Source organism: Oreochromis niloticus, linkage group LG13 (genome assembly GCF_001858045.2).
Source record: "Oreochromis niloticus isolate F11D_XX linkage group LG13, O_niloticus_UMD_NMBU, whole genome shotgun sequence".
NCBI classification, from domain to species: Eukaryota; Metazoa; Chordata; class Actinopteri; order Cichliformes; family Cichlidae; genus Oreochromis; species Oreochromis niloticus.
Window position 1 is genome coordinate 26614157 of NC_031978.2, and position 18793 is coordinate 26632949.

The 18793-nt window shown below is 41.0% G+C and overlaps 1 protein-coding gene across 1 annotated transcript in view; it reads right to left on the minus strand.

Moving 5' to 3' along the window:
* The window catches only part of kndc1 (kinase non-catalytic C-lobe domain containing 1), a 41781-nt gene continuing 22988 nt past the window's right edge, over positions 1–18793 (minus strand). Inside the window, exons 16-31 of the mRNA XM_005462955.4 lie at positions 16619–16757; positions 14867–15126; positions 13493–13854; positions 12553–12646; positions 12342–12439; positions 12071–12255; positions 9539–9649; positions 9247–9394; positions 8996–9154; positions 8640–8846; positions 8425–8507; positions 6553–6706; positions 5705–5827; positions 5273–5332; positions 4677–4834; positions 1–3255 (exon numbers count right to left, since the gene is read on the minus strand). Coding sequence (XP_005463012.1) covers positions 3027–3255; positions 4677–4834; positions 5273–5332; positions 5705–5827; positions 6553–6706; positions 8425–8507; positions 8640–8846; positions 8996–9154; positions 9247–9394; positions 9539–9649; positions 12071–12255; positions 12342–12439; positions 12553–12646; positions 13493–13854; positions 14867–15126; positions 16619–16757 — 2570 coding nt within the window. The 3' untranslated portion in view covers positions 1–3026. The remainder of the gene's footprint in view (positions 3256–4676; positions 4835–5272; positions 5333–5704; positions 5828–6552; positions 6707–8424; positions 8508–8639; positions 8847–8995; positions 9155–9246; positions 9395–9538; positions 9650–12070; positions 12256–12341; positions 12440–12552; positions 12647–13492; positions 13855–14866; positions 15127–16618; positions 16758–18793) is intronic.

Here is an 18793-nt window from a genome sequence, read left to right on the forward strand (position 1 = left end):
AAGGTTTATAAAATCTCATTTATTTGGCCATATTAAGCAAATCGTCATAGCACGTCACATTCCATCTCCACGCTGGGTTTCACCGAGCGCGAGAACAGACAGCAGACACAGGCTGAGCATCATTCCTCCAGTAACATTTTGCATGCCGACATCTCATTATGTTCCATCATTTGCTCGGTAATGGCAAGTTTTTGTCACGACTGTGAGCGTGTCTTTTTGTATTTCACCACGCGCTATTCTTAATGAATGCAATTACTACACATGGTGCTGTTTAAATGGGATTATTATATTTTAATTTATCAATCTAGTCATGTAATTCTTATTTCGAATCCTAATTGGTAAACAAATAGAAGCTATCGGCTTGTGACCAGCGAGAGGAAAAACAACATCAAGTGTTTTAGAAAGGTGTTCGCCCACCATGTGTCACAGGAATATCTTCAGTGCCCTTGGCATTGATTTTTCAGGTGTCTGGAAAGCTACTGGAGGGATGGAAAACCATTCCCCCCAAAACCATCCCCTCATTTGATGTTTTGGAGAATTCATCAGACTGCAATGTCCCCTCAATTAGGTTGAGATCTGCTGACTGTGAAGGAGCAGTGGATGGGCCCACTGCAATCCTGGATAAGAGAAATCTCATAATAGATAGAAAGGATTCTTTATACAAAAAAAAATAAGGTGATCAATCAGAAACACATTTTTGGATCTGAAGCGAGCCTTCCCTCTCTGGGGACAACTGGAGCCAAACTGTGCCACTTGATCTTGTACCACCTCTGTGTTGAACTTTAAAAAGAAATAAAAAAAGAAGAAATGATCGTGCTTTATTTCATTTGAATGACTGACATGGCTGGATTCAAAGTTTGCAACCTATTTACCTCCACTACTTTCCTCTGCTGCAATTACTCAGGCTCTGCAGGTTTTGCTGTGTGGTGATATAATGAAACGCGGGCCTTTAATCATTTAGGAATATGCACCGTGTACGCACAATATCAGCTGAAATAATGGAGTCCTCAATAATCTCGCATTCACTTTACACTGTGACTGCCATTTGTGCAGAATCAGTGTTTAGTTCTCTCTTTCATTATGTTTTCACAGTTATTTCAGTCATGTTTGTGTACAACACCATATGAATTCTCTTCAGAACAGAACTTGGATCTCCCACAAGTTCTAAGGAACCGAGAACATTTTGAGGAACTGCATTTCCAATGATATTAACAGGGTCTAAATTAAATGTCGTGTCAATTGAAACAGGAAAAAGTTCCCGCTCAGTGCTCACTGCTTTCCAGAGATTCTGAAACTTTTTGATGTCACTGGCATCACTGAGTGCTCAACTACAACAGCATTTTCTTACTGTACCTGTTAAAAGATTGAAACTGTGGAGACCGCCTTTGTGGCATATTCACCGAGCTGAGATCAATAAAAATCATAATGAAGAGAATTTATGACCAAGTCCTGGCAGTTTGATTAACACTGCAGCCAGAGCAGTTCTGGTTACAATAAAAATCCCAAAGAAGTGACACGACGACATCATTTACCTGAAAATGTTGTCTTTTTGTCTTATGGGCTGACAGGCATGTTAATTGCTGCTGAGCAGGAACTGTCTTTGAATCCAGCGTCCAGTTCTTATAACAACCACAACACATCGGTGCTTTGCGCTAAATGCTAACGTCAGCATTCCAACATGCTCACCATTACACTGCTGCTAGTGTTAAAGTTTGCAAGCCACATTTTACACTCAAAGTTTAATGTGTTGCTAAATTTTGAGTTACACGTAAACACAAAGTTTTATTAGTCTGCTCTAAACTAAAAGCAGAAATGTCAAGCATGCAACTAGAACCTGCCTGCCAGAGGCTCCACTGCAGTCCGAAGTATAGAAATTGCTGTGAAGTCATTAATGACTTCTTCTTTCTGCTTTTATTAAAATGCACTAGTATTCCTGGTGTGTTCATGCAGTGCTAGCATAACTCCGCTGTAGTAAAAATATATCAGAAAATGAAAAAGCAGTTTTATATCTAGAAAAATTATTTGAATCATAAAAGAACCACAAGTTACAAAAGCTTTTTTTTGACTTCATAGATCTGCTGTGATCTGTAAATTGTAATTAAAGCATGATGACAGCTTTACTGAGAGTGGAAAAGCTTTTTTAAAATAACGATTATGACGTGACAATTTTATTCATTGAAGTTCAAATTATGCCGTATGTGCCCCGGGACTTAATAAGTGTGACATCCAGAGCTGAAGTATTAATGAAACAAACCTGTTGACCTCACGATGGCACTAAATTAAGAGTTAAGAATCGGTGAAGCTGTAACAGTCAGTTAGTTGTCGGGAGATTTAAGTGAAAACCAAACTACTGGTATGAGGAAACTAGTGAGAGGATTTTTAATGTTCTTCTGTATAAAACAAAAATATTTGCAGAAATAAAACCTTCACAAATGCTTCAATACTTCCAAAAGGTGCCAAAAAAGGTCATTTTGGAAGTTCCCCTTAATGCTCCTCACATATCAACTGATATTTTGCTTAATGGTGCATATTCAAAATATTTTATAATTGATCATATTACTACACTGCTATATAAAGAACCTTTGGCTTTTCGTGTTTTAGGCCCTCGCACAGTAACTCACTTTTTTAATCCGACCTTGGTGTTGGACAAGCATTGTACAGCTGCCATTTTTAGTTCAGATATGCTTACATACAGGTTTTAACAGCTAAATTACATAAGAAGAATGTCAGTATTAGCCGAGGAAGAAAAAATGACCCACTACTCCTGTTGGTTTATAGGAAAAAAACGCTAACATGAAAATCAAGCATGTGGGAACAACAGCAGAACCTGTTCATACACAGAGCTGTGAGCTAAGTTCACCTCGGATTCTATATTACTGTTTGACAAACAGTGAATTAATATCAGAAAATATTTTCCAGTCTGGGACCAGGGAGTGTCTGTGCACTGTGGTCTGGGCATGGTGCCTCACTTTGGGCTCGTACATATCCAGGTGTTGACCTCTAACGCCGGGCTGTGAAAGCACGTCTCACTGGAAGGTGGCCTTAACCCTCCTCAGTGTGTCCTGGATCCTCCGTGTCTGGCGCTCACTCGACTGCTGGAAGTTGGCATCGCTGTTGGCGGCCAAGAGGTGGATGTCCGAGGTGGTGAACCGGGCAATACGGCGGCGAAGGTAGCCCTGCAGGTCCCGGTCTGGGCTGTAAGGGTACACGGCCTCTTGGAAGGCATGGACCTGACTCACAACCTTTGCTATGCTCCTACGACCAGTGACGGAAGTACGAGGATGAGCAGAACATGAAATGGGGAGACACAAAAAGTAACAGTCACACCATTATAAGAATACGTAGGCGGTGTTTTTTTTTCTTGTAAGCAGCATTCTTAGCTTTGCCTGCGACCTGGTTTAGAGAGCAGGGATAGCCCAGGGTCCACAGTAACCAGCTGTCTCTGCTAGACATGCTCGTGACCCCAGCATCTGGCTACACTGCGTCACCTCTCAGCATCTGGCCCGAAACCTTTTCTTCCAATCAAACGCCATCCCACAGGCGCAATCTGGTGCTAGCGCTACCCTCACCGACACCCCGAATTCAACAGCTGTGCCATTACCATCCAGCCGCCACGTGTTGTGACCTCAGCATCTGGTCAGCCATATTGGAACGAAGGAGAAGGACACAGGAAAATGCTTCCTGCTGGCTGACTTTGTCATGGATGGATTCACAGAATATGAGGCCTGAGCTCATTTTAAGTTAATGGCACTAACTATTCATACTTTAGGTTACTCCAGGGACAGGTAGCAAGCTAACTTTACTGGCTGTATGCATGTTTGAACAGCATCACTCCTTTAACTCTGACATTAGTGCAAATTCCAGCATGCAGTATGATGACAGAGGTGTTTTTCACGCACTTTATGATTCCCAGTGATATTTTTGTGGGGATCTTGATGAGGAGGAGGATTATGTGCATGTAGGACTTTGGCTGCTTGTCATCACTTTGATTCCACGTTTCAACAAATATTCGACCGGCACAACTTGCCGTTTGTTACTGGCAGTCATTAGTTAGCAGTCCTCATGATGACTGCTCAGAATGTGTTGGCATGTGTGTTTTTCTAATGTGTGTACACATAATTAGCCATGCTTGCTGTTATATTCCTCCATATTAGCGTCTATGAAATGAGACAGAAGGAACTCCACTTGAGTCTAATGTGGCATGAATTTATCCTTATTTAAGTTAATTAATGCAGCGTTTTATCATCAGTAGTAACAAAAGCATACTTTCACTTAATGTGTTTTGCCAAGTGTTACCTCACCACTATTTTAATTTTTACCTTCGCCAAGGTGCTCATGTTATTTGGCAGCTTCTGTGAGCGTGTTTCATTCTGTCTCTAAACACAACAGCTCAACAAGTTTTGAATGACTTCTGATAAAACCTTATAGGGGTGTAAAGTGAGGTCACCAAGATCTTCAAGGTCAACTTAGTGATTTACACTAACCCCTAACCCTATTGGTCGAAGATTGACAGAAAGTCCTGTCCAGTGGTCATGCCTCACACCCGGCACTGTTTTTATTATTTAAGATAAAAATCCAAAGGTGAGCAGGTTAGCAAGATAGTACCATAAACACTATACCATAAATACGGCGTCAGGTCACACGGTCACCGATCGTGACATCAGACACAGGCGTACCTCAGTTTGGTCCATTTGTAAGCCCCGGTGGTGAGAGTGAAAGCTCCGATCTCCAGCTGCTGCACGTGCATAGCCAGGATGTGGGCTGAGGGCAGCGTGGGCTTCTTTGTTGTATGTTCACCTCCCATAAGACACAGATCATCACTCTTCAGAAAAACCTGATTAGGAAGCAATACATCCACACAGTGAATAAATACGCTCTTACTGGCAGAGAAAATTAAGTCAAAGATACTTGATGGAGTCCAGTGCAGAGGTGATAGCGAGAGCCTCGGAAGATTAAAAAAACAAACAGTCAACCCTTTGGACATTTCATAGTCGATGAGCCACGTTATTTATCTTACAAACTATTACAGCTAAAGAGAAGTCGGTAAGTGTTTCATTTTGTGTAATGTGTCAGGTTTTTTTTTTTGAGGGAAACTTGGAGAAGGAGAACCAGCTGTAAGCACACAACACCCCGGAAAGTAGCTCGAAGCTGTTTTTCTATTGATTTGTTTGCCCTGCAGCCCAGTTTCACAATATGTGGCCATCCTAGCCTTCAGTTGCAAACACCATCCGTGTGTGCTCATGCTCAAACACACACACACACACGCACACACCTGCACGGCTCGTAGCTCCTCCAGGATCTCGCACACCTTGGACGACAGATGTTTCCAAGCCTGTTGGCAAAGGCAACAGTAGTTTTATTAATCATTACCAAAACAGCAGCTTCCATATAGCAACACTCAGTGAACGTTACCTCCCTGCAGATGAATATATGGAAATTTCTTCTATTTTCCCCAACTCTGTTTTTTTTGTTTTGTTTTTTTTAATCACTGCTTTTCAGGGTGGGGGTGGGGGGGCACATTCCTCCTCGCTGTGTTTGTTCTTCCTACATCTTATTTGAATAGATTAATAAGAATTTTTTTATTTGTGAAACTAATTAAACGCCATCCAAACCCTCTCGGAGTAGAGGGAAACATTTAGCTTGAGGGGCAGCGAGTTATTGCACAAACTTGTGTGAGGAGGAAAGCATCGCCACGGAGCCTTACCGGTAATTGCCTGACAATCACGTTCTCCAGACCTCCGAGGACCTGCATGGCCGTGGCAAAGTTCCTCGATTCGTAGCAGTGCTTTCCTATCCACAGATACTTGGTCAGCAAAGCTACTTGTTTCTGCAGGAGAGGAGAGATTGCAAGAGAAACAAAAATAAACAAAACAAAAAAAAGGCAGACAAAGCAAAATGCTAAAATCACGCAGCTGCATTAATACACACGTACACTGGCAATATATGAAAAATGTTACATGTCAAAGTGCTTTGTGGATTCTGTTTTTTTTATCTATTACTCATCTGCTTTCTTGAAAAAGATATTGGTGTGAGAATGATTTAACGTGTGTGGAACGTGTTCATCTGAGAGCTGAAGCTCCTTTAGGAGGACAGCTTAAATCAGTCGAAGTGAATCCACATTTATCCAGGAGCTGCTTTTTAGGGAAGGAATGAAAGCTGTTGTGCTGTCATAGAAATCATAAGCAACACAAATAACTGAAAGCATGAGGTAAATCTGAGGTGAGGAAGTGCAAAGATAGTTTAAGTGCTTTTTAAATACTCAGAGTATTTTTCATAACGGAGTGAAAAACGTTCCAAAGTGCAGGGATAAGTCCTGAAACAGCTGCACATCTAGTGTGTTCTCTAGATGTATTCTCATTGGTTTTCTCAGTTTTTTGTTAGACACAGAAAAAAAAAAGCTTATTAAACAGTTAAATAAAAAAGCTACTTTCAGCCTGTGACTGACACCAGAGTTCACATCCAGTGAGAAATCAAAGCCCGCGCTGTGACAGCGATGACTCCCTTTTATTCCCACCTGACCCCGTTACTATCATGAGTTATGGGTCCTCTCACCTTGACAGAGTCGCAGATGACTATTTCAGCAGAGATCCAGTTAGTGACACTATCAGCGTACGTGAGCAGCCGCTGAAGGTAGCTGTCTGAAGCTGGCCCCTCACGTGCAAGCCCACTGCTCCCCTCTGCTGGTGGAATATGCTGTGACACATTTCTGTTAGGAGAGTGTGAGACGTAGGAAAATCTTCACTGGATTTTATGGCTCTAAAAAAGAGCCCAACAAAAGTCCAAGAACATCTTTAGATTTTCAAATGTTGTAATTTCCCAGGGAAGCTGTGATGGTACTTCCACTTGTGGAAAATATTATACTTCGCTTATCTGGCATTCACCTGGATCTTTCATGTTTTTCTAGATGTCACCTGAAGAGTCGTCCCACCCACACACTACGAGACATAACTGCCTGAGAAGCACAATTTACATTTGATATACAGTGAAGCCCACGATTATTCATAGCTCCTCTTTGTTTGTGTCTTTTGTGAAGCAGTAACAGCGTTTTTCTGATAAATTTAAACTCACTAAAGTCTAAAATCTTGATTTTCTTTTAACTCTGTTCGACTATAAAAGCAGAAGAAGTCACCTGCATACCATTCAGTCAAAGGTTAGCTGTGATGAACGCTCAGGTCAAGCGTTGTGAAAGCCCACAGAAATGATTGCTACAGGTGGGTTTAGAGCTGTGATTTAAACTGTTTTACAGAGTCTAGTTCAGGGATGTCAAACTCATTTTGCATGGTGGGCAACATACTGCCCACTGTGATATTAAGTGGGCCACACTAGTGAAACTCCTATTTCTGTCAGTGTAAAAACATTTAACTAACCAGGTTTTTTATGTCACAAATGTGTAATTGCAGAAAAAGTCCTTTTAGCTCATTGCTCAAAGTGTGTTGTATTTATAAAACATGAAGAATTAGTTAATTCGCAGAAAATAATTCTTGCTGTGGATGGACAGTAAAACAAAAATTCCATAGCAGATATGAAAAACAGGAAGTTTTTTGTCATTTAATCTTTTATTTACCCATTTTCCTAAAGCAAAAGGAAAAGCTGTAGAAATGTGGGTGGAAGCAGACTGAAGGTGAGACACTACTGTGGGCAGTAAAGTATTGTCCAAGGTGGATCCAAAGACCTTTGACACTGGAGGATGTCAAAGGTCTTTGGACCTTTGACATCCTCAAAGGTCAAATCATTGGCTCATTCTGGAAAATGAGCCAATGAAGATTAGGCAGTTTTGTTTGAGCTCAGTATCACAACTAAACTGTCTTTAACCTGCCAACTCCCTCGTCCAAAGTCTGTGTGCTTCACACACTTTCACACTCTGATGAACTCATCAGAAGCAAGTTGGGGTTCAGTTTCTTGCCCAAGATTACAAAAGCCAGTTATCGAACTACCAACCGTGTAGTTACCAACCACCTAGAGCAGACCTAGGTGTTCATGGAAACTACAGTAGTAAAATCATCAGTATAGTCATATAGACATATGATCATTTTAGTATTAAGTCATCTGGACTTCATGTACTGTGCAAACAGGTGTTTGTATATGGAACACATATTCTGTATAAAGACTGGAAGAAAGAGCAGAGAAAGAAATGAAGTGAATCTGTGAGTGGGGACGCTGAACAGTTTTTCTATACAGGTCACTGAATGTTTGATGGGGTATGAAAATGATGTTAATCATACACTGCGACCTTCACAGGAAACACTTCTCAGCATAATTGAGCAGCTGTGGGTGATTCTGCATAAACATTCAAATGCTCTCCACCTAAAAATCCTTTCATAATAGAGGGCCAGAGACCTCTGATCGTTTGCCAAGGTGCTGTGAAAGCTATTTCAGAGGCTTTCAGAGGCTCTCTAATGCAGGCTTTATAGCTTTTGTACTCACTTATTCGGGGTCGAGACTTTGTCCCTGACTCCTTGTATTCTGGAGTTGAGGAAATGAACTGGATGGCATCCTTGGAACATTTCCTGCATTACAAGAGTTACAAATACAAGATGCAACATGACAAGCTGGTGCATTCTTAGTGACACGGCTCCCTCTAGTGGCTTGAAATGATAACAACATTAGGTGGTGTACCAGTCACATAAATGGTGCGCTACCTGCTGCAGGAGGGTGAGCTGTTGGGCTATGTGCTGTGCACTGTACTCATTTTGGCTGAAGGGCAGTCGTTCTTCATTGTGCAAGCAAGCGCTGGAGAGCTCATCCATCAGGGAGCGGTGACAAGGCATGGGCAGAGCCGCAGCAATGGAGAAGGCCTTCTCTTTAGACATAGATGCAGAGGGCTCCACCACTCGCGAGATCCTCCACTGAAAAGTTCACACAGAGGCTTAGAAATCTAGGAAGCCATGTTTAGGGCAATAAAGACTTCTGGTAGACTTCTTGTTAAGGGATCTGATCTTATTGGAAAATAAATCAAGATGAAATTTGGCTCAACAACAAGAATGTAAATATTGACCTTTTTCCCAAGATCCTCAGTAGATGAATGCAAACACCCAGAGTCATCGACTTCATCAAAGCTGATTAGGCTCCCTGTCAGATGGCTTGCTGCACTCATACTCAGCGGGCTGTGAAGACCAACAAGCAGGGCTTCCCCTTGGCTGTCTACAGGAATCACCTGTGGATGCATTTAATGGAGAATATTTGAACATTGTTTTCTTTTTCATTCAAAGGAATGGCGCTGTACACAACGTGTACATATTTGGCTACCTCAGTATTAAGGAACTTTTCTAACACGTCCACGAGGCTGGAGTTAGGCGCAAAGTCCACTGTTCTGCAGTCTGTTATCCAGAAGTGAAGCAAGTGCAAACTCCGATGGAAGACCTTTTCACTGTCTCCGGTCAAATCCGGTCCCTCCCTGGAATGGGAGAAGAGATAAAGCCCACATTAACGTGTTTCACACCATGTGCCACATTTTGAATAGTCATTTACTGGAAAAATTGGGACTGCACACTGCTCAGAGTTGTTCCTCTGTTGTCCTGAGCTGCTGGTTGTACTTTACCTTAAAGCACAGATGAATTTATTCATTATGAACTGCAGTAACTGCTCAGGAGTGCAGAAGAAACGATACGTATACAGGAACTGCTGGATGTAGCCCTCCACAGCAGCATTTCTGTGATTAAAACAATCATAGAGACACTGAATAGAAATCAGCACATGAGGCATTATTAGAAACATGATATATAGAACAGATACATAATATACAGGAAGGAATATAAAAACATTTGAAAACTGTCCAAACCTGGCAAATATAACATAGAAGAGGTGAAGTTGAAGGAGCTCTGAAGCAACTTCCCGCTATGTGTGAGTTACCCTACATGTCCTACATCTGGATCTTTTCCCACACAGATGTGTAAATTTCACAAAGCATTTCTGGGGAGAGATGCTTCCGAGGTGCCCTGAGCTACTTTAACGACTCCTTTCAACGTGAGGGAGCAGTGACGTCACTAAAATCACAACATTGTCAGTGGTGGTGGGTCTCATGTGAGCCGCCAAACAAATGGGAATTTATAAAGATCTCCTGTGTTTAGCTGAACCTGCACTTTGACTTTAAGGCAAATTAAAAGCTACTAGTCTGTGAGCCAATTGTTGAGGACAAAAAATGCCTTTAAATTAAAGTGTTCTTCAGCTTGAGCCAGAGGAAGTTAAACAATACATTGATCATGACCTTTTTTCCTGACTGTTGGTGCCATTTTCTACAGCAACAGATCTGAGCACAGACACTAAAACATTTAGATTCATCAGGAAGATTTTGTTGACCCCGTATGACGCATTATTAGAAAAGCTGTGACTGTGATGAAAACCTACCAGTCCAAGATGGACTGTCTGCCTTGCTTGATGTGTAAATTTATCTGAAAAATAGCTAATCTCTATGTTTTTCGTTTTTCCTCCTTTTTGTTTTGTTTTGTTTTGTTTTTGTGTGTAAAATTGTAAAGACCCCCCCCCCCCAAAAAAAGCATAATTGCAAAAAAAATTGAGAAATTATGACATCATGGAATTATGTTTTTGATGATGATGATGTTTTTGAAGAATTTAACCTTGAATTTAGGGCTAGATCCCTTCAAAAAATCTCAGCCTCTAGGAGAGCTCCTACGGGGAAAACAGTTCGACGTAGGGAGGATGATGTTTTAGAGCCTTAAAGGTTTCTTAAGCACAGGAGAAGACAGCAGAAAGACAAAGAGGTGGAAGAAATACTCCAAATGCTATTTGACTGAGGTAAGAAGCTGTTGTAGATCTTATAGCCGCTCATTTAAATGATCATCACAACAATCAGACAACTGGTAACTCGAAAAATGCAGAAATGACAACATGAAATGCTACTTCAATCAGGACCAGCAGTCAGAAGGACAGTTAGATTTCCATGTCCAGCAACTCATATTCCATCCAAGATTTACCACTTGGATTACCCAAAATGGATAAATAATTTTAAAATAAATAAACAAATAAACTATTCTTACAGCACCTACCAAAAACCAGGATGAGCAAACAAACAGAAAGATAAAGGTGAAACCAAACGAGGTAGGGGGGAAACTGTCGGTGCAAGGAAATTAAAAGCACAACAACAAAAACTGAAAATTAATTTGAGAACAGAAAAAGTAAAATAATTAAAATAATTAATAATGATGGCTAGCATGACAACTTGGAAGTAACTTGAAGTGCAGGTTAAGAAAAAAATGTTTAAAAAATGCGTCAGTAAGAAGGATTTAAAAGATGAGAAGGAGCTCTTCAATCTGATCTCCTCAGATAGACCGCTTCAAAGCGTGCATGCCCTGATAGAAAAAGCCCCATCGCTCTCGGCCCTCAGCTGAGACCGCGGGACGACCAGAAGAGTTTCGGCTGAGAACCTCGGGTTACGAGCAAACGGTGTCAGGAGAGCTGAAACACAGTTTGGTGCAAGCCTAGAAAGGGTCTTAAAATTCTCAGAAAAAATCCCCAAATCAATTAACCAATAACCAATGAAGCAAAGCTTTATGATAATTATGATAATATCACCTAGAGGTAATAAAAGGGGATCACCTGAGCCGTCAGCTGAGGGCTGGACGTGAGATCAGCTGATTACTGTGGAGTGTGACTTCACAGCCAACCAGAATGCAAACCAGAGAAAAACTGCACTGACAATTTCAACCAATTGCACCTTTTGATCAAACGTTTCATACCTAGTTCAAATTTTTAAGCCCTCAAAGTTTAGTGAGTATGCTCCCTATTACACAGTTTACTATGTAAGTGTAGTATGCTGACATCCTTACATTTAGTCAGCATTGTAGTGAAAAAATACCCTGCGAATAAAATACCCGCTGTAATAAAGGTCTTATTTTAGAAAAGACACATCAGTAAAACATCAAATATTCCTGTTCTTTTTCCTGTTGTAAGTAAATTCATTCTTTTGACTCTGTAAAATCCCTTTGTTGGACACATCAAAAGCAGACGGAAGGTTAAATAACTGAGCCTATGACCTGGATCACAGCTTGACTAGAGCTAAAACTTGACTAGAAAAAAAAAGAAAGAAAGAAAATCGACCCTTAATCAAATGTACCTGGCGTAGAGGTAAGCCATGAGGCCCAGAGGAGATCCAGCCTGCAGAGTGCTCTTCCCTTTGCTGGTACCAAAACTCAGGACTGAAGGGTCCTCTGAGGACTCGAGGTCCAACGACTCGAGTCCACAGACAGCCAAAGAGGGCAGCAACGAAAGCTCCAAACCCCACTGGTCCACACTGAGAATCTGTGGAAATGAAAGAAATTCTATCAAGCTTACAAGAACTGGGTTGTTAAGTATGAAGCATAAGATTTTTGGGTAAGCTTCTGTACCTCGAGGTATTTCTTCACACAATCCAAGAAGGCTACTTTGGACCTGAGTTCCTCGAGCTGTGACTTGAGTTTAAAGAGCATTGGCTTGCTCTCAGGACCTTTGGAATACAATAAAGGTACAATACACACACACAGTCTTTACACCCAGTATCAGAAACACAGCATTTTGCCATTTTCATACTCCTGCGGCGATTTAAAACGAGCACCCAACCTTTGTTTTTCCTCTCTTGTTGAATCAACTTCTGGTAGAAATTTCTTGTTTTCTTTAGATTCCTTGTTTCAATTACCAGCTGCTGCTGCAGTTCCTGTTCAAAGGAAATCACACAGAATCATACAAAGGCCCTAAAACTGCACCACATGCCTTTTGCTGAAAGAAGCCGTCGGGCGTTTAGAGTGTGTATGGGGCAGTGTTTTTTTTTTTTTTTGGTCCTCTCTTCACCGTGGCAACAGAAAGGAACAGCCCTTTTGAAGTGAACTGAGTAAGAAGTCGCAGCATCGCAGCTCTTAAGGTACGTTTTATTAGCTTTCACGCAAACCTTCAGAAGGAGCAGTGGTGCCATCAAAGCGCTCAAACACAAGGATGATTCATTAATATTCTTTTGCAAATGATAATAAATTTCTCTGCTGAGGGCTAAGTTCAACATATTAATATTCAGATCCAGTTTGGAGAGAATAATATGCCAATTATCCTAAAGTCCCCCACATGTTCTCGTCCTATTTACCCCAAAGCCTGACCGTGCCCCACTTCATTACTGATAGGAAAATAAGTCCCGCGCTTAATCAAAAAGCTCGACCAGGTGAGGAGCTGAATGAAACCGAGAAGCACTCGATTTCAACCTCAAGCAGCACAACTAAAATGATTTAAACTTTAACTTCAGAGGATATTTTGATGGACTTAACTTATCTTGGCTCAGGGCACAGAAGACTGTATTTATTTGTTTTTTCAAATGCCTTAAGTAAGCGATAAAACATTTGCATTTACATGAATTTATAGAATAATCCATTGAAATAGCATAATATTTAATACATACACATTTAATGTAAGCGGCATGAAAACTGATAAATAAATTATGGCGTCTCCCGTTCGTTCAAACGCTCAGGGTTAAGGTCACGGATGATTCAGAGGCTGTGGCCATCGTAGCTTTACCCACCTGTGCTTTCACGTCCAGACATGGCGATCCTGTGTGCTGTCCCAGATTTCCTGCATACTGGATCACATCGGGACTAAAGCACTCTTCGCTGAAGAAGGCCAAGGCCCAGTCCGGGCTCGAACTGAGGCCCAGACCCTCTGCTCTGAAACCGGGGGAGAGAAGCCGCTCTGACGCCACAGAGTCGCTGTCCTCCATGTCCTCGGAGCAGTCTGGGCTCATCTGCTCGTCGTGGGCTCCTGTAAGCCTTTCCTCTCTCTCTGATAGAACCTCAGCTTCAGAGGGGCTTTCATCGCTGCCCCCCACTGAATGACCTCTTCCTTCCATGACCCCCGAGTCTGAACTGTCAGCGTTCACGCCTGGAACTGTAAATAAAGACAGAAGAGAGAGAGAGAGAGGGATTGGATCACATGGAGAGCATAAAAAAGACAAACTGGATTTGTGAAGTAAACAGAGAGACGGGAGAGAGGGAGAGATCCAAGGGTGGTGCTGAGGGTGTTTGTTGCTAACCCTCTCGTGGCTGCACAATGCACTTACTGTTTAACAGATGCCCTTAAAGCAATTCACAGTTCAGTCACTATCCTTTTTTTTTTTAAATTCAAGTATCTGTTCAGAGCCTGTCTGTAATCAAGACAGCCCATGTCTAACATACTTCAATAATGACAAAAACAGACCCAAGTGTGTGTTTGTGTGAAAGTCACTGACCGGGAATGAGTTTCAGAGAAAAGGGAGAAGAAAAAAAAAGTCTTTGCAAGTTTGCTAGCATGCCTTGGACCCTTCTGAATGAGCCACAAACTTAAGAACAGCATCCAACAGCCGGCAATGGCCCTCATGACTGCAGTCAGCAGCCAAGGCGATAGAAATATACCAAAACATCACAGAGAGGGCGGAGTTTGATATCTAAAAACAGGACAGAATCTGCATGAATATCAAATCCCTTCATCTACTTAGTTAAGAGGAAGAGAAAAAAAAAAAAGTACTGCGCTTGTTGTACTGTGTTACAATGCAGCAGTTGCAAATAGTACTTAGTTACAAGTTTATTTAATTGTACTTGAGCAAGTAACATTTCCTGTAAGCAGCAGTAATGTCTCTTAATCCCTAATCTATTTATGGGAGCAGGTTTGTAATTTAAACAATCCCATCTTCCTCACGTGTCATTTTTTAAATCGGATTATATGTTGAATTTAAATGTATCTCATTTAAATTGAGTCTGCGGGCTCAAACAGGTGATGCTCAGAGCCTGAGAGGGAGCACTTTTATTTGACTTGTTCATCCAATTCAGCCTAAGCATTTCAGAAACGGATCCAAAATATAACCGACCGTGAGAACTCTCCAATAAAAAAGAGATAGAGGTCAGCAACCAAATCTTTCTCCTACCTTCACTGATGCAGTGCTGATTTTGCTCTGAACTCAATCTGACATCCTCGAGTACAGTCCTATTTTCTGCATGACAGGACTGGGCCTTGGTTTCTTCCCAAAACTCCCCAGCAACAGGACTGGATGGGCGGAAGTTTCCATTCAGATCGAGACAGCTGCTCAGGCAAACTTCTCTCTTCACTCTCCTGACAGCGGCTATCGAGGGTGGGGTAACGGTTGCCCTTTTCACAGCCTTTGATGGAGGCTGATCATTAGAGCTGCTACACGGGGCACAGAAAACACACAGCATGTTCAAAGCAAATAACAATTAGCACTAATTAGAGGAATATTGCCAATGACATGCATTCAAGTAAGCGGGTAATAGGCAATTCAGAGAAAACACACATGGTGATGATAATAACTGAAACAGTCAACAATGCAAAACAGATACAGCACTCAACTTCACAAGGGATTTGCTACTTTAATCAATAACGCACTAGAATGCTGGCTCCAATGGAAAACTCGCAAAGAACGAAACAAGGCAGCCACTGAACACCTTGGAGCTTATCAGTAACATTATGCACTTGGAAATTACACCAACTGAGCCGCACAATTATTACTGTGCCAAAACAGTCCACTCCAGTCCTTGTCAGGGTTAGAATGAAGCGTGTCTTCATCAAGTCCCTCAATCCCTTCAGAGAAACTGAAGCAGTGGAGGAACAGTGGAGAAACTCTTCACAGCTGAGCCCTGTGAACGAGCCCACAGCCAGAGGAAAAACATGTCTATCTCCCTGCAAAGCTGTGTCGTCTCTCTACCAGAGCAGATTAAAGGGTCTGTCATATTGCCCTGAGCACAAGCATGAGCAACGCCTGGATGAAAAGACGTCTGAGAGAAGTGACAGGCTCGCCTCCGTGCTCGTCTCTATCTTATGTTTAAATATATGCATGCATTCATCCATACAGTTAAGTCTACCCGATGCCCAAGGCTAATTGTCAGTATATCAGTAACAATGCAGAAAGAGCTTTAAATGTGTTGACATAGCACTTGTACTGAAAAACTTACAGCATAGCTATTACCATAGGAGCAGCTAATGTGGTTGGCGAGGTTTGCAAAAGGTTTGTTTTTTTTTAATGTTGGCTTTGAATGTGAAAGCGTGCAGAGGAGAAGATGTCATCGTTAATCAGCACTGCATCCCATAACTTATTCCAACATCTTTGTACTCTGCACCGTTGCACATGTAAATAAGCTACCTCCCTTCTCCTGCCACATGGCTTTATCTTAAATTAGAAATCTAACTGTCTATTATAAATCAATTAATGGGGTCTGTATTTCCATAATGGTCCTAATTTAAAACTTTGGAAAACATGCCTATAAGAGTTTACCAGAGGCCAAGGTGATGTCTTCAAATTAAACTACATTAAAAAAAATCATGATATGCAATATTATCTGTATTCGAGCTAGTTTGTAGCATATATGAATATCTATGAATAATCTGCAAGTTAACATTCAGAAACCATGTTTGTTCATATTACACTAGTCACATGATCTCAAGGTGACTTTTTTTTATTTCTAAGCAACATCAATTTATAATACAGCTACACTGTGCTGTTATTAGATATGTTTTACTTTAAATCATTTAAAAGTTAATATTAGCTGATTTATGCCTCACTTCATTAACTTGCACAACAGGCGCTGCCTTTATGAGAAAAAACAAGCAAACAAAACCCCCCAACAAAAACCACTGTTTAAAAAGAGAGAGAAACAATGCTTACAGTGTGGAAGTGCTGCAGTTCACCAAGCAATGCAATACGCCCAGTAAGTCATCTTCCCAGTAGAGATCAGTGAATCTCTCCTTCACGATGCTGGCAAACGCCTGGTATTGGAGGTCCCTCAAAGAGAAGATGAACTCCCCTCGGAAAATGAAAAGCAGATTTTCAAATGAATACGTCTGAAAAAGAAAATCGGTGCAATAATAATGCAAACTGGCATTAATGGAACATTACAATTTTAGACTTCGGGGCATCTATTCCTTATAACACTGAAGTCTACCCTATATGGGCAAAAGTAGTGGGCCACCTCCACATTACAACTACAGGAACTGTAGCCATAGAAACCTATGTCATGAAGTTCCTGGCACACAGTTTTTGTGTTGATGGTAATGCCAGAGGAGGTCTAGAACTCTAAAGTTATTGAGTTAGCGTAGCGTTTTTATGCACTATTCCCCTCAGCAATTGGCGACACTCTGCTCTGTAACTTTATGTGGTGCTTTCTGGCTGACTTGCTGTTCCACTTTGCAATAATAATTGTAATAGTGACATCCTATAACAGCAGAATTCAGTGTACTCTTTAGAACGACTAATTCTTTCATAGATGTAAGTATAGGCCGACTGCATGGCTACATGCTTGATTTTTACATAACTGTGGCAAAAAGCCCCTGAATTCAAATATGTGGCCCAATACTTCTGTCCAAATATTGTATCTAGTATTCCCAGAATACAGGCAACTAAAGGAAGCAGCAGTGTTACATGTTTGCCAAGTAAATGTAGGAACATTTTACACTGTGTGATCACAAAGTCCAAAAGCAAAACAAAACATGCATGCTTCCAGTCGCACTCCCAACTCAATGAAGCACTTTGGGACTGGAATGCTGTGTTGGCGTGGAACAAACTTGCATCTGGTCTCTGGGTTATAGTTTGACTTACTCAAAGTGATCAGAAGGGGACTTCCATAGAGTGTAGAAGTAATGCCAATCCTGGGAAAAGTCCCAGTGTGCACAAAGAGAAAACTCTGAAGAAGAGATCTGCCAAATTTAAATCAGTTGAGGTTTTTATTTTATTATGACTGGACTACCAAAGAATCAATTGTACCCTGTCAAATTAAGCTGGGTGTTGTTTGACTGTTAATTAGCTGTTAATAAAGCACTGTATATATTCTTCTATTATTTATTGATATAATTCAGCAGCTAATGTTATGATTATGATTGCATTAGTCTTACAAAGTTTGCACATATGGTGGAGAAGCCGGACCGTGTGCTATTATATTTTTCCATTTATCAGTCTAAAAAGACTGATAAAAGGAAATTAGCTACTTCAGTGTTTCTCCCTGCTGTATAATCCTTACTTTTACAATCTGTTTTGAATTGACTGTAATATCCACGGATAGGGATGAGTGTGGAGACCTGGGTTCTGTAGAGAAATTGATCACAGTAGTCCAATTCACTGGAATTGTTTGTCTGCTTGCCTATCAATCCCGATTATCATTTCCACTTGCACTTGAGCTACAATCAGTCTGCAGTGTGGATCTAGACATGACTTTTTTTTTATTGCTTACCATTAGCATGCTGTCTATACAGGGGCTTGCAAAGAGCTGAACTGAAGTTGCATTAGCAGCATAATGCACATATAAATAATGAGGATGTATGTTATATCACAAGGCGGCTGATAGAGTTGTTTCACTAACTCATCTAAACAAGGCATTTTCTAAAGGGTATAGCAAAGGTGGCAGTTTGTCATGAAACAACAATGGCAATCTCCACATTTTGACTTTTTTTTCTCTTTTTGACTTTAATTGCGAAATTTCGACATAGTGTTCTTATATTGTCTGTTCTTCTTCTTCTTGTATATTGTTTTCTTTACTTTCACACCTTTGTGATATTGCTTCCAAATTTCAGTGTGCAAGCAACTGTACATTGACAATAAAAAAGTTCTAAGTTCTATTCTCAAAATGATTAACAATATTTTTTTTCTTAATGTGGCCCTAATACTCAGTCATAACCAGACCCTGAACTTCAACAGGTAACAAACCAAAGAAAGAAACATAAAAGTAATGTAACGAGTAGTAAAACGACTTTCCCCTGGGAGTAATTAAGTAACGTAGTGTGTTCTGTGTAATATGTTCAAAACGTTAGGCTACTTTTTTGGAATAATGACCCCAACACTGATCACAGC